This window comes from Micropterus dolomieu, linkage group LG05, assembly GCF_021292245.1.
Source record: "Micropterus dolomieu isolate WLL.071019.BEF.003 ecotype Adirondacks linkage group LG05, ASM2129224v1, whole genome shotgun sequence".
Taxonomy (NCBI): domain Eukaryota; kingdom Metazoa; phylum Chordata; class Actinopteri; order Centrarchiformes; family Centrarchidae; genus Micropterus; species Micropterus dolomieu.
In genome coordinates, this window is record NC_060154.1 from 22,911,095 (window position 1) to 22,935,624 (window position 24,530).

Sequence of the window (24,530 nt, forward strand, 5' to 3'; positions counted from 1 at the left end):
CTAGCGCCATTATCATCACATCATAACAGGCACCTTCTGAGCAGTTTTACATATATAAATCTGTTTTCTTGTTTTTTGTCTGAACAGGTATCAGCAGAAACATTTTCTTTTATGAGGGAGCAGCAGAAACAGTCTACGCTACGCTGCTGAAGTTGAATTGTCTTGAACTTTTTGTATGTGATGCGGCTCACAAATCATTGGAAAAGAGAGACTGATCCTCGCTGTTTGTCAGTTTCTAGAATCTATTACTGTTTACTAAATAGGACATCAACAGGAGGGAATTCGCATGGCAGAGCATTCCCGCAAAACTAGATGAAGGCCTATCAGGTAAAGTTATGTAGCCTATAATTTTAACTGAAGTATAGGCTATGGTTACTATCCATAGAGCGCTTGCAGTTTAATCGCGGAGCACTTGTCTCCATTTCTGATCACCGTGTTGCAACCAAATAATTTGAAATGTACAAAATATGTACTTTAAGGTATGTCTAAGTAAAAAGCTTACAATGAACACCTGTTAAACTTTATTCTCAAATCTCCTCTGCTGGGCTGCGCCAACATTTTTATCCACCCTGAGATAGCAGAAGAAACAAATCTTGGGACAAAGCAGAAAATCCATTTACACACAGATAAATCCTGCATTGTTTTTCAGCCGCTGCAAGGGAAGGATGTCTGATGGTACCAGTACAAGATCCTCCAAGCAACATCAGCATTCACTTGGCTTTGTGTTCTTTGTGTTTCTAGCTATGTGGTGAATGGAAGACTAATACTTGTGTTGACTCCTGAGGGAAAATGCTGCTAAATGCTCCACTATGTTCACCAGCTAGTCACCTACTCTGTCTGTCTGCTGTTTGTGTTGGGTTGGTAGTGGGCCTTTAGAGACTTCTTTTTAAAGCTTCTGGCTGAAAACGGCTGTTTTCTGCTGCTGCAAACAGATTCGATGAGAGTGCTGAGACTGAACCAAAATATTAAAGTGGCAGGCCGGAACCAGCACAAAAAGCTGAAAGATGCCAAAACACTTTGTAGAGTTGAGGGGAACTGCAAAGTCAGATGATAATTCTGCATGGGTCTGTCACTAAAAGTTACTCCTTTCACATTACACATATTACTTTGATCCATTGGTGATATAAAAATATCGATTTGTACAGCTTTGACTTATTGTTGCCAAAAGTGATCTACATGTGTGGGGGCAGAAAGAGACTATTGCACAAAAGAATTAGAAGTGGGAGGCGAGAGCACCACTTTGCATTCATACACATACTAAAGCACACATGAATCAAGTTTATTCTTGCAGCTGTGGAGATCCATTCTGCAAACACAAACAATGTGCTGTGCCAACACAACCACAAGAATCCAAACATTCTTTGAGAGCGGTATAGAAACTCTTTCTCTCTCTTACACTGTTCACTCATACAATTGTTATGCAGACAAACACATACAATCATATAAAGACACAACAATTCATTTTATGCTCATATTCATTTATTCTGCTGTACACACTCAGCACACACCAGCATTATAGTTATTGACACAACACAACATGGTCCATTGAGTTCGCATGCTGTTTGGACGAGCGGCGGCCCAATAGAAAGGTATCCATCTTTGTAGAAGGGCATGGAAATGTCAATGCCCCGCAGCTAGCTAAAGGAAGTCAATCATCCAGGGTTCTGCACAATGAAAGATGACAAACACAAAGAGCCTTTCAGCAAAAACCTTTGTGTGACAAACATTTCCATTTCAAAGCCTCCATTTTACAGGATGTCATGTCAATTTATTTTTACATAATGTCAGTTGTGGTTCGGAGGCAATTAGGAGAATGTAGAAAGGGTGACCAGATCTGTCGCTGCTGTTGGCTGATAAGGGTGTCAGAGTGGCACCCAGTGTGTTTGTTAGAGTGTGTTTCTGTATGGGCGTGTGTCACAGAATGTGCGTTTTCTTCCGTGTGGCTAACGAAAAAAACATCTTCCACTGTCCCATTAATATCGTCGCTTCATGCCCTCCATACCACTTTGTCAGATGTGAAGTCTCCAGGTGGCATTTAGAGGTTCAAAGGTTCCCTGTGTAATTGATCAGACTGTGGTTTGACCTGTACAGCTGGCATTTAGTCCAACTCCAAAAGGATCCAACTCCGTTAGGGTAGACTGGCTGGCAGAAGTTGAGTGCGGATGGATTATACGCAACATATAATGAGATTTCCTTTGCTCATCTTCCACCCTCAGCTTGTGTATCTGCACATGTATACTTGCATAACGAATCAACACAATTGTGATTCATGTGATCACAGAAACAAGGCGTACTGTAAATGTGTGCACAGAAATGTCTTTAATTCTTTTTCTGAATGTCCAGATTTTCCTCCTTAATGCCTTTCCTCCTCTCCTTTTTCCTCTCCATCTTTTCACTAAATGAAGACCGTTTTGTCAGAGTTATTCACAATTTACTAAAGCAATTACGCCTGAGACATTTTGCAGAGACAGGACTCTCTCGCCTTTAGTTTTCCCTCAAATGTGAAATAGCTCTAAAAGGAAAAAAGGTCAGATGTAGTAATGAATTTCTCAGTGCTCTTTCAAACAGACATTAGGTTGACAGGCAAATGGCTGAAATCTTGACCCTCTCCATAAATGTTTGCAGTAGTTTTGGCATTCAAAATGGGCAACTGGTATCTTTACTGCCTCTCCATTGCACTCCAGCTACATAGCAAACACTGGAACAGCAATCACTTAAAGTCACATCCAGAAAGAACAATGTAAGACTCGCGCTGAGGAAATTGTAGCTATTTTTGTGTCAAAGCCAACGAATGCCAAGTAAAAAATATCTCAAATGCTTCTCCCTTTGACATTTCCTTTTATTTGATGTTGTGGGTGAATATTTAAGAGTGTTTTGAGTAGAGAATAGGACATTTGCAAAACAACTCACTGCTACGCAACCAAAAAGATGACCAAAAGGAGTCCGACGGCATTCAGTTCATTTTAATGAGCAGGGGAGGACAGAACAGAATACAGATATTTCAGGCTGTGGCTTTCATCACTGAACTAATAAAAGGCCCAATCTGTGCAGCAAAATACCTGTATAAGTAATCGGCGTCACCAGGTCATTTTTCCTGGGCTTCAGCCCAGAATATTTTGACTGGAGCTCTAAGAACAACGACGAAAATATTTTCTGTGTGAATATGCAATCTTCATGACGCACCCTGTCTCACAGGTCTTTAAAGAAAGTAGGCTACTCACAATAATATTTCTACATTTTGTCTGAAGTTCATATGACGTGACCCCCCCACCCTTACTCAGCATGCCTGCATTTAGAGCGAGCACGAGAGAAAGACAGAGGGGTAGAGAGAAAGAAAACACAGATTACAACTTCAGGGCTTGTCAGTGACTAATGAATTGTCCCCAGCAATATTTTTAATCAGAACATGTAAATATAAATGTTGCCGGTCATTGTCTAGACAATGTATTTGCCCCCAATGTTTCAAGAGCCTGGCAACGCCCCTGGAATAAATTATCTGGTATTGACCTCTGGCCTAATTTCACTGACACAGTATCATAATGTTCATTTCAAAAATATTCAAAATGTGTAAAGACAATTCTTTTAAATGTTACAATAAATAGAACTTAAACACTTCTATAACTATAAAGATACAACACATACAATAATCTAAAATAATAAAACATTTGGGATGACAGTGTGAAGGTTTCAAGGAAACTCTGGATGTCTAACACAGCAATATTTATTGGAGCTCAGCCGAGGAGAAAGAAAAATGCAGAGTGCAGAGTGATAAAACTGTTTCACACATGTAAAACTTTATAAGGGAAGATAGTGTGTACTATATCTCTCGTCCCTGGCTGTCTAGGCAACGCCTCATTTCAATTCAACCAGCTGTTGTCAGGATCTGAGAGAAAGAGGTCATTCTGTTTCTAGCTCTGCAAGTGACCCAAGCGTGACATGTATATGACCTGTACCTCACCTTTTACCCACAATGAGACAGCTCAGGACCAGGTTTTATATTCTAAAAGGTCTTAATTTAAACACTCATCAAACTCATTAACAGGGGAACAGTTGAATCTTTTTGGATAACACTGAAAAATAATCATTCAGTCTAGGGTCATATGTGGCAAACCTAAATAACTCTGTTTTAAACTTGGAAGGATCGACAACAAGCGCAGCACTTTGGCTTCTAGTTCCTACCTACTTGTGGAGAAACAAAAGTTCAGCCCTGCGCATGGCTGCATGTGGTTCTGATAGGTGTGGTTTGGTGTGGACACCTTCTGTAACCACACCCAATAGTGATGTCACACTGTACGGACACATCCTGGAGTAAACTTCTACATCTCTGCAGACAAATGAGATGTTACACTACTGGGGGTTAGGGGTGTGCGATAGGTATCTATGATCAGTGGTGGACAGTAACTAAGTAAGAATACTTTGTTAATGTGCTTGAGTAGCTTTTTTCAATATCTGTACTTTACTTAAGTATTTTTAGTTGTTGCAACGTTTTACTTTCACTTACTGGCTTATTTCAAAGCCAAATATCCGACTTTTTACTCCGTTACATTCCACACGAGACCTCGTTACATTGGTATTAGTCGCCTATGCAGCGCACCTGAGTGGAGCAGCACTGAAAAACAAATGTAAAACTGATAAAGCCGACTCGGCACGAATTAACTTCAGCCAACTGATGCGACACCGGCATAGGCTACAGAGTGATAGTCCTGCGTAGAGCTGGACGGCCCCGCCTCACTCATCACAACTCTGATGAGAAGATGAAGAGGGACTATCCTTCTAGGCATGAGAAGAGAAAAAACTCAATGAGATTGAAGTTAGCTGTCATCTCCTCTCATGATGTAGATCACACTTAATGTGCCTAATGTGCAGCTGCTGTAAATCTCTCTGTCTGTCTGTCCTGCTGACCAGCTGAGCAGCACAGTTCTTGTCTGTCGTGTCTTAGTTGCCAGACTGTGACTGAACAATGTTGAGTGAAATACAACTCTTTATTATCTTTGATAAACGCAGACTGGCCACGGTGTTTATAAAAGATGGAAAGACAGAAACGCGCGTTGCGTGTGGAGATGCGTTCATATGCACACGCAATAAATTAAACGCACACATTCGAACAAGAAACATCTGTGCAAACCAGTTCAGACATCATTTTAAAACAAGACAGTGAAGTTTAGTTACAACTCTGGACTAATGCAAGATGGGAAGCAATGGATTCACATTGAATGTTAAAATGCTGATTAGGTGGACAGACTGGGCAATATGGATGCACATCTCCGCATCTCAAGCATCACATATTCAGCCCAGTAATTTTATAAATAGTATTTTATATTTAAAAATGGATTGAAGGAAACCTGGAGGAGCCAGTTTGAATGGGCCGAATGCAGCTGATAACATTAATATATAGAAAATATATATAATTTACAGGAGCTATGCCTAAGTTTGTTATTGGAGTAAATGCTGGATCATCAGCTAGAAGAGTTTTCTATTCAGGCTTCTTACAGAGGGAGGATTGCAGTGAGAGCATTGTGTCAGGTGTGACTGTGCAGCAGCTCTGTTTTTGCACTGTAAGTCGCAGCCAGTTTGTGAACGCGTGGTAACGTAGCTGGTAGAGTTTTGCAATATAAACATCTAAAAACTGAAGCCAAATTTGCTCTGTTTGGGACTGTGAGCTGCACTTTATGTGGTGCTAAAGTTACCGTGTGAATTTTTGGTTAGATTTGGTGAACAGACGTGTTTCAGTTAGTTTTGGTTTCTGCCTCCTTGTCTTATCTTAACATACCCAAAGTCCCAAATGGGGTTCTGTGTCTGTCAGACGGTCTGAAGGGGATACTACCACAACAGCAGAGCAATACTTATCCTCCCCACATATGGGAAATATCCACTTGTCCTCTTGCGACTCAGTTTTCCTTGTTGAGATTCACTACAACTTACAATACTGTATTCAAACCTATCTTGAATGAATTTAAAAGGATAGATTGCGTTTTGTAAGATCAATAGATTTTAATGTGTAGTACTTTTACTTTCGATTAACTTTTTTACTTTTACTTGAGTAGGTTTATACTGGATGACTTTTACTTTTACTTGATTAACATTTTTCATGCGGTATCAGTGCTTTTACTTAACTATGAAAATTGAGTACTTCTTCCACCACTGTCTTCGATTCTATCTTCATTGTTGTTTTAACGATGTGTGAGCAGATATTGTGGAGTAGGCAACGTCACTCACTTTGCAAAAAACAATCAGAAACACTTTGTCCGAGCATTCACTGCGTTATGCATGCAGTACACATGTGGTAGAGTTAAACAAGCCGAAAAATTAATGACTTAAGTTTAAAATGAGTGAACAAACAGCACCAGTAGATGGATCAACCTCACTCACATGGAGGTGGTTTGGCTTTGATAAGACAGATGTTGCTCAGAAGACGTGATTCTGCAAGCTATGTTGAAAATTATTTGCAGTAAAGATCACAACTAACCACCGAACAGAAAAAAACTTTGGATGTCAGCTGTCCACGACAGGCCTAAACCAGCCAAGGTACCAGCACAAAAACAAACTCCGGGTCAAACACCGCTACACTGATGATGACAGAATGAAAACCATTACGACAACAGCTACTACAGAACTGACGGCTAAAATAGCGACACTTGAAATACTTGCACTGTTTGATGTCAGCAATACTTGCACTTGTGATTTCAGTGTTTTTATATTGTTTTTACTTGAATGCTTCAGTTTTAAGTAAATAAATAAGACCATTTCCATTAATGTCATTAGTAAGCAACAATCAGTCCTATTAACAAGAGCAAGCTACAATATTAGACTTTTACAAACACATTTTTGAAGGATGCCAACTATCAACTGATTAGCATTATCGACAACATCCCAGAAAATGTCCTTTTTTTGTCAATATAGCACACCCCTACTGGAGGTCAAGCAAAAAAAAGATTTTCAGGGGGTAAACTAATGAAAAGGGAAAGTGAAATAATTAAAGAAGAGAAGTGTATGTTCATGTAGGACCCAGTCGTTCATATTCTTTAAGTTGCATAAAGTCCTCACTAGACCACTGAGAGGAATTAGTGTCTTCAAAAAGTCAATTGTAGACTATAATCTTCATAATCCAAATGTCATGTCAGAATTTATTGATCTTTTCTCGTTGTAACTTTCATTAAAAGTGTAATCAATTTTAGGGTATTTCATTATGCCTCATGCTACTCAATTGATGCCTTATTGGAGGAATCTTACCAACAGCTTCAAAACCATTGAGCGGTGCTTTTATGTTGTCATTTATGTCCAATGTTGGCTTTTAATTAATCTATAGACCTCTCAGGATTCTCTTATACTCATTTAGAGTCATGTTATGTAATTGAAAGGGAATATCTTTAATCTGGAGATGAAGCCTCTTAAATCTTCTGAAAAATTCAGCCACTATTAGTCCGGATTCTACCTCATTATTTTAGCACAAGATGTTCTTCACTTCCTCATTATTAAAAGGAAAATAGACCATATATAATGTGAGGTTTGTAATGTATCTTGTAGTTTGTCCTTTTCAAAAATCAGTCCCTACTTAACTATGCAGCATTGTAGCTGAAAGTTACAGTATAGGACGTTCCGGCTCTTCTAACCATACCATTCTTTTTATGGCATAGTTACTAGACTACTAAAAAAATATACCATGTTTTAATGCATGCCAGTCCTTGGCTGAAATATCGATTATTCTCTTCAAGCCTTTATTACCCTCTGAGTGGGCACTCTCTCTCTGTCTGCTGGACCCTTCCTGGCTAAACCCAGGATTCATAGCCATGAAATTGCTGATTGAAGTTGAGGTCTCATTTATAAAATGCAGAAAAAGAGCTGTTTGCTTTTTATTTGGCCCGAGCATTCACAAACAGCATGGCTAGGGTGAGAATTGAAAGCATAAATCTCACAGTTGTAAAGTAGAAAAGGACCCTCCAGAGGCAAAGTCACAGAGACGACTGAGGGACAGCAGTGTTTGGGGAAGGATGGGCAGGTGATGGAGTTGATCTTGGGCTGGACACAGCTCTGGTCAAGTACACAGGTAATAGGAATTTAATCTGATCTGTTGAACTGACAAATAATTCCAAAAGGGAAATGGGCAAAGGCTGACCAAGGGCCTACTCCCACTCTATTTCTGTTTGCTCACTGTTTCTTCCTCTCTGTCTCTCTATCTCTTTCTCCGTCCCTTTTCAATTATTCATACCCTGGTTTCGACACATGCCTGCAGTAAGCCTCCAGATATTCCGTCAACTGACACCGCCCCCGGTTTGTCTAGCTGCTCTTAGTATCCTCCCTCATATTCCTCTATCTCTATTTCCCCATCCTCCGTCCTCAAATTGTCCAGCAATCCTCAGATATTACACATGGAGAGGGGGGAATATAAACCATTAGAGCAGGTTACATATTTATCCCGCAATCAGACATTCCCATCCAAACGATATATTTTTCAATCATCAGCGAACCACATTTAAACCTCAATTTCAGCTCTGCATCCCCCCTCTGACATTTTGTTAACCACATCAACTTTTCACGTTCATTTGCTGTTTCTCATGACAGACTCAAATTAATAATGTTGGCTCAAAGACAAGATGGTAGCGTCCCTAGTGTGTTTGCTGCACCCAGCAATTACCACAATGGCTGGCACATGTTCATCCTTCCATCTATTTCTCTGCCAGCAGATGAGTGGAGCACTGCTCTCCTTGACTCCCTGAAGACTGTGCTAGTGCCCAAGCCTGATTCTTTTGTACTGGGGAGTGTGCCAGAGAATGGTGGGCACACTCATACGAATGCACAAACACAGTCACGCACACACACTGCCACCTGCTTAAGTTAGGTGGTTCTTTCATTAAACCAGTTGAGCAGATTGGTCTTTGAGTGGACAGGCCTGCTGCGCTGTGGCCCTCATCGCTCCATTAGAGTAGAGGTGAGGAAGATAGAAGCTAAGGAACAATTTGTTATAACAGCCATATGGTGCACAGTGGGATTCATAAAACCTGAATAACTATGAAGTCAGTTATTAAGATTTAGTGAGATGTACGTGGAGAGTTTGACATATTTATCTGCTGAACGGGGAAAGTGGCTCTGTGCTATGAATTTGATAAGTATAACAACACATTCTCCCGACTTGTCACATGTTGGCGCTTGGTCAAGGCCCTTTGGCGTCACCAATAAACGCCCTGGGTACCCCTTTTGTGTCATTTTTAGACGTTTAGGGCTCTGCGGTCAAGTTAGCAAAGCTTAGCAACAATAAATATGCAACGTCCGGTAAGACTTTCAAAATAAAACGCTAGTGTTGCGAAACATCGCCAATTTTGAAACGGCACCTTGTTAAAGTTATGAAATGCAGCAATTTGGTTAGGTTTAGGCAAAAAAGTTCTTGGTTAGGGTTAGAAAAAGATCATGGTTTGGGTTAAAATAACTACGTACATCAGTTAACTAACATAACTTGCTTAACTTAAATAAAAAAAATTTATGTTGACTTTTTTGATTCACACATGAACATCGCGGTCTCCTGGTTCAAAGACCAGGTTCTGGCTCTCCATCCACCCCAACCACCACCTTACTCATTCTTTTCTATTAAATATCATATACTGTACCTTTACCTTCAAAACCTGACGCTACAGGACTTCCCCCACTGTGTTGGACTATGACACTATAGGGATCCCCAGTGCATTACAAACTGATGCCGATGAGGAGTTAAAATGGGTTAAGTGTACATATGAGAATGATTTTGTGACCTCTCTACTAGTTAAGAAGCCAATCGTGGCCCAGTATGCAACTTCAACAAGTGTGATGTGGAAACCTGAAGCCTGCACCACACATAAATTGCGAATGCACTAAAGTAGGAGATGTTGTGTCCAGTAGTCACTCAAATGAACAATGTTGGCATGTTCATAGATTCAGAATTTTTTTTGAGGAGGAATGAGTAGATGTCATTTTTAATGAGGTGTTATTCTAAACAGAGTATTTTTATGGCATGACCTTGGAAATACCTCAGAGCTTTCCACTGCATCTCCAATACCAACATCTGCTGTAATGTGATTGACGTTCAATACTTCACACACAGAATAGCATCTCCAGGCCAACTGAGCACTTTGAGTTAAGACTGTTACAGATGTGTGTTTTTATTGTAGCAAGACTGTTACTGGATTTTGCAGGCCATAATCAGAGGGTTTAAAAAATCAGATTAAAAACGACCAATACTCTTTGTTTACTTTTTGTGTTTATGTACAAAAAAAAACATTTGATGACAATGGAGCCTTACAGTTAGTGAAATTGTGACCAAGATATGTACAGTGTAGGACATTTCATCATCAGTGCTCCCTGGTGGATAAATGATATAATGGGCCAAGAACACTCCTCTACAGCAAGGGCGAGATCTGAGGTTCTTCAACATCTGCCGGACAATGCTGAGGGTGTTTGATGAGTCTGTGGTGGCCAGTGCTATCCTGCTTGCTGTTGTATTCTGGTGCAGCAGAGTGCGTAGCCGATGCTAACAGACTCAACAAACTAATCCGGAAGGAGCAGTGACATTGTGGGGGTGGAGCTGGACTTTCTGTCTCTGGTGTCAGAGAGGAGGATTCTGTCCAAGCTGTCCAAGTGTCATCTTGGACAATGTCTCTCACCCACTCCATGACATGCTGGTCAGACACAGCAGTACTGTCAGTGCAATACTCATCCCTCCAAAATGTTTTTTTGTTTTTTGTCCTTAAACTACAATTTTTATGGATTGAAATCCATTCCAGCTCTCAACATTACCAGTACTCATTTATTATTACTACTATTTATTCCTGTCACATACTGTAGAATACTGCATATATTTCCACACTCCTATTTAGATATTTAAATTTATATTTTTTATTTTTTCTATTTCCATTTTCTACTTGCCAAATTTTTATTATTATTTATTTTGTTTAATGCCTTGATTAGCAACGTGAGCAACTGTAACACAACAACTTCCCCTTGGGGATCAACAAAGTATTTCTGATTCTGATTGGAGACAACATTTCTAAATTACCTCAAACATATCTTTGACATGTCTGTATTGCAATGTACTTGTTAGCTACCTGCTGACATATACACAGATACCAGTATATATGCAATAAGCTAATATATGCAGTATCTGATATGTCAGCCCAGCAGATGTGTTGGTGTGGCTCTAGTTTTTATCCTTTATATACTTTTCTGTACAAAGACAGCAAACGTGTGAAACAATACCTTGTACAATACCTTAATCTAAAGCTACTGTTTGGTCCTCAACGGATAATCTCCATCTTTTCAAGTACAAAGAGGACGGCCCCAATCATGTTACCTGTAGTTTCAGTTGGCCTGCAAGGATTAATTTGGTATAATGATCACCTTTGTGCTTGAATTTCTTCAGACAACTTGAGGAAATAAAGGTCAGCCTACGCCAGCTACCAGTGTCTACAGTAACATTATCTCGGTTCCTATGACAGATAATATCTACCTGCCTACTGTGGCCCTTCTAATAGCTGATGCTCTGAGCTGTACTTTCATGACCCCCCAGTGCTCCTAAAATCCAGGTGGTTACTCGACTCCTTACCCCAACGCTACAGTGCTTAATGAGGCCAGATGCTGGCTCATGTTAGGCATTTTTTAAAAACAGCAAACTGGCAAACTGCTCATCTGTTGGTTCACAGTGTAGATGGAGGATTATTTTCATTGTCTATCATTCATCATACATCATGTTTCAATTACATGGAGTTCCTCAGAGGCTCATTCAGGGATTTGTATTCAGGTAGTCATCCTTAGGATCTTTTTGGGTCATATCATTCTGTTTTGTCCAGCTGTCCATGTTATTTGCACCATAAATACTTAAAGTGGAACACACAGTGGTGCACTTGGACTTTATGTTTGACCCACTTTGTTTTCTTTTTCAAAAAAACCCCCCAAAAACTAACATTGGGCCTTCTCTTTGTCTTACATTTATGTCATCACACCTCATCTCCTGAAGGCAGTTTAATTTTCTATAACTTAATGCCTGGCTGGACTAAAATACTGCTGTTTGTCCTTTTACTTCAACACCACACTATTTAACACCGTTAACTCAGCGTGGCCTCTCTTTGCTGCAAAGCATTGCATGGTGAAGCACCTCAGACACTGGAGCCTCTTGTTTGATGGCAGTTAACTGTCACAATTGGCCAATAATCCTGCAGAGTAATGTTTTCGCTCAGTGGTGATTTGTGATTGCTGGGTCTTAATGGTGAATTGAAACTCAAATAATCTCAAATAACTAGGGATGCACTGAATGTTCGGCAAACTTAATTAATCAGCCGAAAATAGCATAAAAAGCACTTTTGGTGTTCGGCCTAATAAGTCAAAAGACCGAATAAATTTTGCAAAAAAATTTTATGTTGAGATGTCGGCAGTGTGGAAGCATTTTAAAGTGTCTGAGAAAGACGCAAAAATCGCCATTTGCAGACACTGTTCAACGTCCGGTTTTCAAAATAAGGTGTCTATACAATATGGTAATAAGATTAACTGGATTATATTCACAGAAAGTATAAAACATATTACATGTGTGTAGATTAAAAGTAAATGGACACATGTCATTTACTTTACCAGACCCTCTCGGGCCTCAGACCCACCCACCATAGTCTCTCCAAATCCTGTGGGAAGCACATTTTGACTATTTCATTTTTGCAATGGTAAAAAAAAATTGGCAAAATAAATGGAAAAGAATGTAAAAAACCCTAAAAAGTTTTTCATTATATTCAGTTTCGGCTTCGGCCAAGGATTTTTATTTTGGTGCATCCCTACATTTGTAGCTCTCTCCAGAGCTACTGAAGACATTATTTAACTGTTTTACATGCTGAGTAGTACTCAAGTAAACTGTGTAAAAAAATTTTGAAACATCAGTGGAAAGCCCTTTAAAGCTGAAAAGGAATCAAGCCTTTGCTATAGCCGAAGCAAAAAAAAAAGGATCAGCCCTCCCCTTTATGTCAGATTATCTGAACCAGACTGAAAACTTTCTGTGGTGTGGGAGGTGTGTCTCTTTTGTCATTCCTAATATGTTATTTTGTTCTTTTTTTGTATTTCATTTTGTCATCATGAGTCAGACAGAGGGAGAGACAGTTATACACGGATAAACGGCGATACGCTAAACCAACACAAATGCCATCTCATTCCGACTCCTCTAGCTGGGTCTCTACCTCCTGCATCAAATTCAGCCTTTAATATCAGCCAGCCCAAAGCGGGGCACAAGCAATGAAGCTGTCACGCTGTTTTATCCAAACAGACTCTTCCAACCCAAACGCTGTCTGCCTGCAAAGCCCCTGTAATCCTAACCTGAAACCTGCCAATTTCCCAGACTCGCAGCTACATATCTCCTCTGTCTTTCTCCCCCAACCCTTGTTTTCATTACCTCTCCTTCATACCGCCATTCTCTATATTTTTGAGCATCTCTCTTTATCCTTATATATTTCTTCATTCTTCGGACTCTCTCCTGCCTCCCCACTCTCCATTCACTTCCCCTCCCCTCCCCTGACCCCTTGCCAAGGCCCCAGGGACTCACTCAGTTGTTGGATACCAGCTGCAGTTTTAATGATTTTGCCCCGGGGCCCAGATCAGCCAGAGAAATACAGTTATTCTTCAACAGAATGAGAACTCTCCCCTTTGCAATGGCTCGGTGAAATATGTCTGTGTGTGTGTGTGTGTGTGTGTGTGTGTGTGTGTGTGTGTGTGTGTGTGTGTAAACTGTGCACAAACATTTAGACTAGATTTTGACATTACATCTAAGAGATGCCGTCCCGCATCCTTTTGGTACACATATTAAAATGGATTTGCGTACCGCTTTTGTAGCTACCAGCAAGACAGCTGGTGCATCAATGCGGGCGGTGTTGTTGGTGAAGATAGAAGCTCAGGAAGATCTTCCTCCCTCTCATCTCCACGTCTCTCTCTCTTTTTCTCTTTCCTGCCTTCCACCCCGCTCCTTACTCTTCCTCGCTCCTGCGGCTCAGGTTTGACAGCAGAACTGCGGCACGTCCTGCAAACACATTGCAATTAGCATCATGCGCTTCAGTGCATCCCAAACCGCTCACTGATGAAGTTCAATCAATTCGCTTTAATTACAACTTTCTCAGAAACACCTCTAATCTCTCCAAAAGTTTGATCTCTCAGGGGTTTGCTCAGTAACAAGCTGCGGCAGGTAGTTTAAAAAGTAGCCATTTGGAAAGTGCTGTTTCGTGAGTGTAAGCGTGTGTGTGTTTGTATCTAATCTGACTCACCCCCTCTCTTATTCGCTCCCCCCTGTTTCTCTCCCTCCAGACATTGATGACTGCCAGTCTAATCCATGCCAGAATGGAGGAACCTGCATCGATGAGATCAACTCCTTTGTGTGTCTTTGTCTGCCCAGCTACGGAGGAGCTACCTGTGAGAAAGGTAACAATGTGGACAAAATCTCTGCTTTCTCATTTTGCTTGTCCAAGGTGTGTGTGTTGGGTGGAAGAAGAGAGCGGGAGATGGAGAAAGCAGAGGGTGGGGAGAAGTTTGTTGATGGAGGTGGAAATGATTGACGAGAGATGGCAAAAATGGATAAAGAAAGAAGACAAGGCAGTAAAGGAAGGGAAGGACGAGACAAAGGAGGTGGAGAAGCAAGGTGACGCGACAGTGGAGGTAGCGGGATGGAGATCAAGAGGGGGTAGGGAGGGGAGAGGAGTATGAAGAGGTCGCTAAGGATAAGAAGATGATGCTAGACACAGGTGAAGAGAGAACAATGAGGTTGAGGAAAACAGAGTTAATGAGGATGTGTAAATGGAGACCAAGGAGGCGATTTCAGAGGGAGAAGACAAAGAGGTGGGGGAGGAGGATGAGGCAGAGAAGGATGAGGGAGAGGAAAGCCCTTTGGAATAATGTTTATACAGAACACCTGTGTCCAGCTGGTTTCATCTCTCATTATGAGCATTCCCCTGTGAGAAGGGGGGCCGTGAAGGAGGCTATTCACAAACTCCATGTTACATGAAAACATGGCCGACATGTCAGTGGAAAACAACACTAAGGAAAAACCAACAGCTGTTTTGTCCATTAGGGTAGATCGTTTTGGGAGTTTGCCTATTTGAATGGAAAAATACCCAGATATTTGTTGAGTGGTTCAAAAACCCTTTTACCTGGATTTTATGTGCTAATGCAGCCAAAATGTTTTATGCTTCCTGCTGTAAGAAGATGCTTATATTGGTTAAACTATAAATATTTTTGCTCCAAAAGGCATTTTTAACAAATTATTAAATTACTTTTCATATTTTTTACTTTTCAGTTTTTAATAGTAAAAATTAACACTGATAAATTCCTGGTTTGTTTTCTTTAAATAAAAACTTGAACTAATGAGCCTTAGTATATAGTGTAAAAAGGGTACAGGGATACTATAGGAAAGAAATAAATGTGTGTGTTTGGAGTTTCCTTTCTAACTAACAATGCAATAAAGTGAATAATGCAAACTCTACATCATTTTAAACACAAGATTTAAAATAGCACAATTAAAAATTAAAGAATGAAAACAAAGAGAGTTGGAGAGATGAAGAGAGCATGAGATTTTAGTGAAGGAGACATTTTTAGGAGACGAGTGACAAAACAGGGGAGAGGAGAGGGAAAGTTTAGGAATCTGGACTGCTCTGAATTACAATAAAACCATCCCAAAATACATCTGATCTAACATGAACTTTGACTCTCAAAAGAGTTGTGACTTTGAAAATCTGTCTTTTGTTCCTATGTGTCTGGCTTCCACTGTCTCGCTCTGCTTTTTATTAGGAGAGCAAATCCAGAAAGAAGCAGCAGGCTACAGCGGGACATTTTAAATGCCATAGAAGCTCCAGTAGTTCTGGTCGGCTCTAACAGAGAAAATGTTTTCAGAACAAAAAACTAAGCTTCAAATTATCTCTTCACTTCGCTTCATGTGTGCAGGCTTGTTGGCTGAACTACAGTAGATTGGCACACCAGCACCCACTGACACACATCAGCTGCTGGAGGAGCTTTCAGAAAATCTCAGCTTGGGTGCAGAGACTGCACATTTTTAACAGGAAAGCCTGAATTACAAACTGACATTGTGGAGGTTGAAAGATGAGGGCATTAACCTGGCAGGAAGGGTTTAATGAAAGATGGTATCCATTGTGGGAAATGTAGTCCCTGTTTAGGGCCTCTGCTGCTTCACTTTTCACTGATCTTCTGTTTCTTGAAAGTCCACCAGCTTCATTGAAGTGTAATACTTAATTGCTCCTTTAATCTCGTAGCTGCCCCTTTTGATCTTTCACCACAGCAAATGTAACTTTGGTAACTGCCCCTCCTGTAGTGCAGATCATACATAGACAAATAAAAAAGCCACAGAGACTATACAGTATATTAATTTGCATGTGGTGCTGTATTCAACGCACACACACAGCTCTAGAGTGTGCCTCTCATTTGACATGCACTGAAGCTGTGCACACGTTTCCTCTCCTGCTGCGTTGCTGCCTTAATGGCTGATTGGGAGCAGCAGGTCTGATTGTGTAAATCTGAAGTCTCTGTTTTCTTGTCGCTTTTATCTCTCGCTGCTCCGCACTCGCAGAAATATAGGAATTCAACTGTGAAAAGTACAATTCGCAACAGGCGTCGCTCTGCCGTTCCAGCGTGATCCCAGTTTGATATCCAGAGGGGGGTCTGAACTGCGACATGAACGCTGGAAATGAACTCATTCGTTCCGCTTTCCATCCATTTAAATGTCATCCAATTGGTCCCTGTCTCTCTAAAGTGGTCTCTCGGTCTCATTTGCTGCGAGTTCTTGAGTATGTGTGTGTGTGTGTGCGTGTTCAGGTGTATGCGTTGTGAGCTAACAGCCTTGGATGCTGGATGGATCCGGTCCGTTGCTGGCTCCCTCAGGCCTGTTACCATGGTGATCCCCTCTGAGAGTCAATAATAGTAATTTGACAGGGCTGAAGTCCTCCAGTGGATGTGCTGAGAAGGAGGAGAAAATGGCTTGTTATTCTGCAAAAGTATATTTAAATGTGTCACCTTTTTGTTTTCATCAGTATTCATATTTACAGATTTTAATAATCAGCTCTGTAGTTGTAGCTGTGCGAAACAACTGAGCACCCTCTTGCTGTAATTTTTCCAACAGTTCCGTGTCAGTAATGACTGGAGAATTATTTAAAAAAATAAAATGCAGCTGATGTGATTAGAGTAACAGAGACATCAGTCGCTCTCCTCTCCTCCCAGCACTGAGTCTGATTGTTAAGTTTGTCCTGCTGTTATGGTTTTTGGCTCGCTGCCGAATCAGTGGAGGCAAAAACCAAATCTCTCTCAGCCTGACTGAAGTGAAAAGTGACAGAGATAGCATTAGCTGGTTTCTTCTCATCAGCTTCTTTCCTCCAGTCAGTCTTTTTATCCGCCGTTCACTCCGCGGGTCGTTTCGAAAAAATGACACAATGTGAAAGTGTGGATTTGGTACTTTGCTATTCCACTACTGTAGACAACTCTGTTTCATGTTGCCTTCCTTTCTCGTCCTACCTTTCTGCTGTCACTCTGTGCACTTCTTGCATCTTTTCTGTACCTCTCATCTCTGGTGCACCGCAGGATGTTTTGTCACATTCTGTGAGTGTGTTTGTGTGTGTATCTCTGTGTGTCGCTGTGTGAGTGTGTCGGTACAGGCTGCATCTGCTGTTTTGCAGTGACTATGTGTGTGTGATGCTTTAATGTTTCATATATCTGTGAAGTTGGAGATCGTTCAGCTAATAGACCTTCACACAGCCTCACACATGCATATGTTTCTACCAGTGAGGACCCTCATTGACATAATTCATTGTTCACCCCCTAACCTTAGCCATCACAACTACATGCCTAACATTTACCCTAACCCTAAAACCAAGGCTGGAGATGTGTTCTTACTGTCCCAAAAACTCCCCCCTGTTCAAGGTCTAAAGATTGAATTTGTCCTCATAACAATAGAATTACAAAAGCACAAACAAACACTCACATTTCCCATTTGCTCTGTTTCTTTTTTACTTTGCTGGCACACTGATATTTGCCACAGGCACACACAAACAAAACTCAGTCTACCTACCCTTGTACCCTTCCAAATATCAAAAGATTTCTTTCCTCTCTGTTTATTCGAAAGCAGCTTAGATGGCAGTCGGTCGCTCCAACTGCAAGCAGGGAAATTACAGTGAGGTGCAATAACTCGTAGTTACAAAGCAACCAGCTTCATAAAACAGTAATCCATTCCACACGTAATGACTTCTCTCTCTCTCTCTCTCTCTCTCTCTCTCTCTCTGTACCCTAACAGAACAAATAATCTACAAATTGGTAACAAAAAGCTTGTGTTAAAAGGATTGTGTAGCTAATTAATCCCAAGGTGTCTGGCTGCTGCTTGGTTATCTGTGAGGAATGTGTTTGCCTTCACCCTAAACTCAGACAAGGCCAGCATTTTATTCATCTTCTCCTCCACTGCTTCTGTTCCTTGGCCTGCTCCCATGATTCAAATCATTAACATTCGTCCATTTTCATTTGACTTTTGATTGTGGGAGTGTGCTACATCCCCCAGTTGGCTGCACAGCTGCTACTGGCAAGTGTGACTGGCCACTACTGGTTGAGCAGCAGAGGCTAACACACAGGCGAGCATGCCAATGAGTTTAGCCTGGATGCATGTTGGTGGGATTTGCAGCCTTCAAAAAGTGCAGTGTGACCTTTATACACTTCAGCTATGCATTGAAATTAATGTAAATCCACTATAAGTGAAATTGTTCCAGACAGGATGATAACGACATTTTCATACGCACACACACACACACAATACACATGCATGCATAGACACACAGCAGTAAGTTACGTTTGACAGGAAAACAAAGCTAGAGAGCGTTACAGGGAGCCTAAAGCGAAGTGGAGCACAACTTCACCCCCGAAGAGGACAGCGAGTGAATCTGGGACAGGCAGATATGAAGACTTTTGAGTACGCTGATGCCAACAGCAACACCAGTGCTGCAGATTGGAGGCAGGTAGCAGACGATGTAGTGTAGCCTACACACTGAGACTAATGAGGAGGAGAGCAGACTGAGCTGACTAACAGCGGTGGGAAGTGCTTCAGAGAGCAACATATGCAGTCCTTTCCATCGCTCCATCACTGCTGCACTTTCTCACTCAAACTCATCCGATTTCATATTCTACCTTTTCTTCTACATTTGCATCTTCTCGCGGTTACAGTGACGGTAATATACTTGTAATTTAGAGTCAGTAGGGCTAAATGAATGATTGAAGGTTTGCAGTGAATTGCACATTACAGAGACTATGGGCCTACTGAGTATCCTCTGGTTTAACAGCTCATCACTAGGAGCTATTGGCCAATTCTGCACCTCGCGGTTAACATCAAATTCCAACGTTCGGTGCTTATGCATGACGTAGTGTATCCTTTATATAGGGCATATCTGACTTTGCTTGAGAAGTATGAAATTATAAATATACTAACAACAGAACAAAAATAAGTTATGGTGATCACAATCATATTTTACACAGATTGTGAAGAAAACATTTCAGGTAATATACATATACAGTATAACTTGTGTAATGATCTTACCATATTTATATTTATGCGTCTGCCCTTTTTAGGGTACTGCTTGACATACAGCCCAGGTGTGGACCATCATAAGTGTCCGTCAGTTGGCCCTTATCATTCATCCCAGCGAGATATGATGCCATCTCCTCTCTGCACTCTTGTGAAGCCGCAGTACACTGAGCACTTGGGCTGAATGTGTCATCTACTAGCTGCAGTTTGTCTTTTTTTAATATCAGTCTCTAACAGTCCCCAATTTTCTGTTTTATGTTACTGTTCTTAGAGTGGGTGGTTTTGTGACTCAGCATCAGCTTTCAGAGTTAACAGAGAGGCTGAGAAGCAAGGCGCCTGAGTTCGCCGACTGTTTTGTGACGCTTTTCTGTCCTGTCCCTGTCTGTGCTCACACTGTCTGAACTGGCGACTCAGCAGAAAGCTCGGCTCAAAATTAATTTTTGTGCATCCTCCGGGTCTTTAGAGGCTATTAATGGTAATGAAGATGAATGCGTTCTAATAACACATCGAGAGGGGAACGTGCCAAGACTGAAAAGAGAGGGATCTGGAGCTTCTTGGTTTTCCTTGCCCACTTTGTGTCTTGAAGAGGGAAACACACACAAACACACACACAGGCAGGTATGCACAAAATATTCCTGAAGTTTTGCCTAAGCTTTGCAGAGACTATTCAGATGTGATAACAGCAAGGCATCGCTCTCACTCCATATGCTATTGTGTTCAACATTTGCCAATTCTCCCTCGTAACAGGAAGGCTGGAGAGATGAGGGGGTAATTTATTCTCATTCAAGGTGCTTAATTAGACAGTGCTCCTGAAGCAACTGTCATTCTCTTCTCCTGAGCGAAGGAAGTTCAGGAAGGAAAACAAGAAACAGTGAAGAAAAAAGAAAGAAAGTAAGCATCAGAGCAGGTGTTACAGTAGATGAGATAGAGGGAGGCTCTGTGTTCCTCTGCTGGGCATTAATGAGCGTTTCTGATGGAGAGGTGTAAAACAGTACTTTGAGCTGTGCTAGAGGTTTAACAAGCTTCTGTACTACTACTTTTCTGATATTTCCAAAAAAGTTATGAAGCCTTGCTAGTACTTAGATAGCCCTTCCTTTTGTCTTTCATTTACAGTCCACAGTTATTTGCCCCACAAGAAGTTTTCCAGCAACCTTTTTAGGGACTCAAGAACGTAACCTGCATTACAACCACAGGAACCCGTTTTAATTCCTGCCCACCAAAGTGCCTGTTTCTGTTGAAATACTTTCCATTGACTCTGACTCTCAGCATTCAGTCAGACTAACAGTGACAGCAAACAAACCATGGTTATTTGTCAGAGGTTGTACAACTGACTCAACAAGAATGTGGAGAAAGTGTGAAACAGAAGAATAATCTTTATTTGCTTATCAGATGTGCCTTTAAACAACTCCAAAGCCTCCACACCCACAAGTTATATCATTCAAAACGATTAGAAATAGAAAACGAGACATTATGGTTTATGGTCCAGTCTACGTGTTGGACAACATAAATAACACTCTTTTGCCTCTTTTGGTAGAGGCTTTCCAAAACTGCTTGCACCAATCTAACGCGCCCCTCGGCAGCCTGACCTCTGAACTTACAGAGAAGAAACTGAAATAAACCCTCCATCAAACTCCCAGTAAGACAGCAAACGAAGTTGAAACCAGAACTGTCCTAGTAACAGGATATTACTAGCATTAGTAACTGTAATTAATAACTGAATTTCAAATTGTTATGCAGTAATTATATCACAGTGACATTCTCTTGCTGGTGATCTCTTTACGAAACTAGTTGCTCACAAGCATTAAAATGTGTGTGTGCTTTACATCAGCTCTACACTGATAGTGTCGTGGTGATTCAAGCGAGGAACAGGTAAACCAGGGATAGGAACCAGGCTCAAGCACACAGACTATATACAAGTGAGGGGCAGATAACAAGAAGTAAAGTTACACAAGACACATGAGGAAGCATACTTTCAGAATAACAAAAATCAAAACCAAAACCATGACAGGAAGACCATTACCTGCCACTCTTTGTAGAATAAGACAATACAATGGATATTCACTAATATATCGATTGTGCGTTCTGCCGTCATCTTATACACTGTGTCCAGTTAAAGAAAGTGTACAGACTTTTTGCCTATTTACTGTAAGGGTTTGTGCTGCCCTCACTTTTACCTCCTCCATCAGCATCAATCTGCAAAGACATGTCTATGGGCTAGTTATGCAAAATGAACCTTCAGACTGGCATCAGTCATTCATGTTGAGCTCTGTAGCTGTTTTACTGTAACATCCATTACTCCTAATTGTGAGAATCACGCTATTAGGATGTTCCATTAATCAACACTGCACTCATAATAACCATTAATAATTCTGCAGCCGTTCTCACAGGCACCTCACATTTTCACCTTTTGTCGCTGGCTATCAGCAGATTCTCCCTCATCTCCCTGTTCTCTATGTCTCTGTCTCTCTCTCCCTTACTTCCTCTCTCTCTCTCTCTCTCTCTCTCTCTCTCTCTCTCACTCTCTCTCTCTCTCTCTCTCTCTCTCTCTCTGGACTGCTGTCATCTGCCCTCTTGCAAATGGCACACTGAGCTGTCAGCCTTCAAAGAGTCACACGGGGAAGAGGCAAAATGGCAAAGCGCGCACACAAACACACATCGTTTCATCATTCAAGGGATCAAAAAAGCTAGGCAGTAGAAATATCACTTGGTGATGTGGATAAACGACCCAATCAGTCAGCTGGAAGTGTATGGCCTTTTATTTCCTAACTGCCGCTCACTAAAGTCTGTGGGAATATTAATTGCGGAAACATACCCCCTGCCTCTCTATGTGCCTGACAGAGAGAAAACGGGAAAAAGAAGACAACTTGAATAATGTCTAAATATTTGAAGAGGTTGATGTGATGTCGGGCTTTGAGCCTTACTGTCAGCGAGTGGGAGAATAAATCAGCAGAGACTAGGTTGAAGATCTGAGGGGGAGAAAACATGCGTTTATTTTTTATGTCTGGTTTCCTTTCTCTCTCTCCATCTCACTTTCTTATTCTGTCTCTCTCTTTTCTATCCTCCCACTCTGCAACTTCCTGTGTTTGATGCACTTAGTTTATCCATCTTCTGTTTTTTTCTCTTCTGTGGACAACAAATTAATTTATATATGTATATAAATACCCAAGTAGAATTCGCACAAAGTTGAATGTGTAGTTTGTAGATCCTGTTTTAAAGCTATTTATGTGGCCAGCACTACCTTTACACACAAACAAGGACTCTGGGCTGACTGCCAGTCTGGACCCCACAGCAGTAGGTGTGTGATTCAATGAAGGTGTGTATGTTTAATTTATAGATGTGCATGTTTGTGTGTGTGTTTTTACTGTCTCTGTGACACCTACCCTGGCGCTCCTGTCCCTGTCCCTGTCCCTGTCCCTGGTCCTGTAGATAACAACCTATTGTCCACCTTCATGAGCCAAACTGGACCTACTCCCAATGCTAATACAATGTACCAGCTGGTGTGGGGGCAAACATTTTGAGCAGGTAGCTTCCAGAGTGAAAGACTAAGTTAGCAGTTAACAGAGAAAATTATTTAGTGATTTTGGTCCCGTAAGACCGAAGAGAACAGTAGTAACAATGTTCTACCTAATGCTAATCACTTCTCTCTGTTCAGAAGCACACTGTCCGTGCTACAAGGTAAATGCTGATTCTAATGCAGTCAGTCTGAAACTGTGAAAATGTCAAACATAAGACAAACCTTTCCATACATATCCAGTCTGTTCATTTAGCATTATTAAATTTAAGAAAATGACTTTATCCTTAATCAGGGTCTCTGGTATTCTGAAACGTATTTCTGCATATATTGGAACAAACATAGGAAAACAATCCTAAAGGTCCCATATTTGCAAAATGGTCTTTTACTGTGTCGGTCCAACATAGCAACAAGCGGTCATTCCATCAATGAGCTAGAGCCGAAGATTGTTCAGTTTGTCTTGCAAAAAGTGCTTTTACAGACGTAAAGTTATATTATAATAACATATCATATATTTAGAATAATATTTAACAATATTTTCTGGGTTTACCTCTGATGTCCTCTGGCTGTTCTGCCTCCACTCTCTGATGGGCAGATAGCTTTACTTGTTGCTAATGCTACAGTAGCCTAGTAAGCTAACTGCTGTTAACTGTAGCCGCCATTAGCAGCTGACTGTGCCTAAACTGGGCCCTCCCAGTGGTCCAGAGCTCCTCTACAAGAGGTGTAAACACCAACAACCCCCCGGAGCACCAAGCTTCCAGTCAGCAGAGTCAGCTAATGGGACAGCTAGCTGCACTGCTAACTTGAGCGAACTAACTAGTGGCAGCTACTATTAGAAATAATTAGCAGCTAAAGTAACTGCTAAAAACAAGTAAAGCGATCTGTCCATCAGGAAACTACATAAAGCTCAGAGAGTTGAGGCAGAGTAGCCGGAGGGCATCAGAGGGAAAACCAGAAATTATTGTCTGCATAAAATATCATCCTTTTTTGGGCTTTCAGGGAAAAGAGGCTTAGAGACAGGATCTACAATGAGACGGGAATGTTTAGACAGAGTGTGAACAGTTATTTTCAAGGTAACAAGAGTTTCCTTTAGTGTCAGCTGGGCTCACGTGTTAAAGGGTTTTTACTTATCTCCACGCAATGGAAAAGTTTGAATGAATCATCTTTACAAAATTTTTTTATATGTATCCAGCTCTTCCTACCAAGTGATTGAGTTGGCCCAAGCACAATACATAGACACTGTACTCATATTCAGAAGTATGAGTAGATTAGTGTCCCCACTGTGCATTGTGAAAGGAAATCTATTATAAAATAGGGAGGTCATGCACACAAAAGTCCGAATGGGAAGGGCTAACCGGTGAGCCACTGAGCCACCCAGAGGAGGCTGAAAATGTTAAAGTGGCTAATTGGGATTTATGTCATTAATGTGTTTCAAGGTCGTCAGATTACATCCCCAGACTACCAGGAGAACTTTGA

At 41.1% G+C, this 24,530-nt stretch overlaps 1 protein-coding gene and 1 long non-coding RNA gene across 8 annotated transcripts in view; one reads left to right on the forward strand and one right to left on the reverse strand.

Annotated features, from left to right (window-relative positions):
- ncanb (neurocan b) overlaps positions 1 to 24,530 on the forward strand; it is a 220,533-nt gene that overhangs the window by 173,698 nt on the left and 22,305 nt on the right. For all 7 annotated transcript variants that reach the window (XM_046049658.1, XM_046049657.1, XM_046049659.1 and 4 more), the window contains one exon: positions 14,290 to 14,403. In XM_046049658.1, coding sequence (XP_045905614.1) covers positions 14,290 to 14,403 — 114 coding nt within the window. The remainder of the gene's footprint in view (positions 1 to 14,289; positions 14,404 to 24,530) is intronic.
- On the reverse strand, positions 1,475 to 18,133 carry LOC123971077. The gene is made up of 5 exons (XR_006825119.1): positions 18,050 to 18,133; positions 16,825 to 16,944; positions 14,250 to 14,392; positions 13,814 to 14,008; positions 1,475 to 1,664 (listed from the first exon to the last, which is right to left on the reverse strand). It is a non-coding gene; the product is annotated as an uncharacterized LOC123971077 (long non-coding RNA).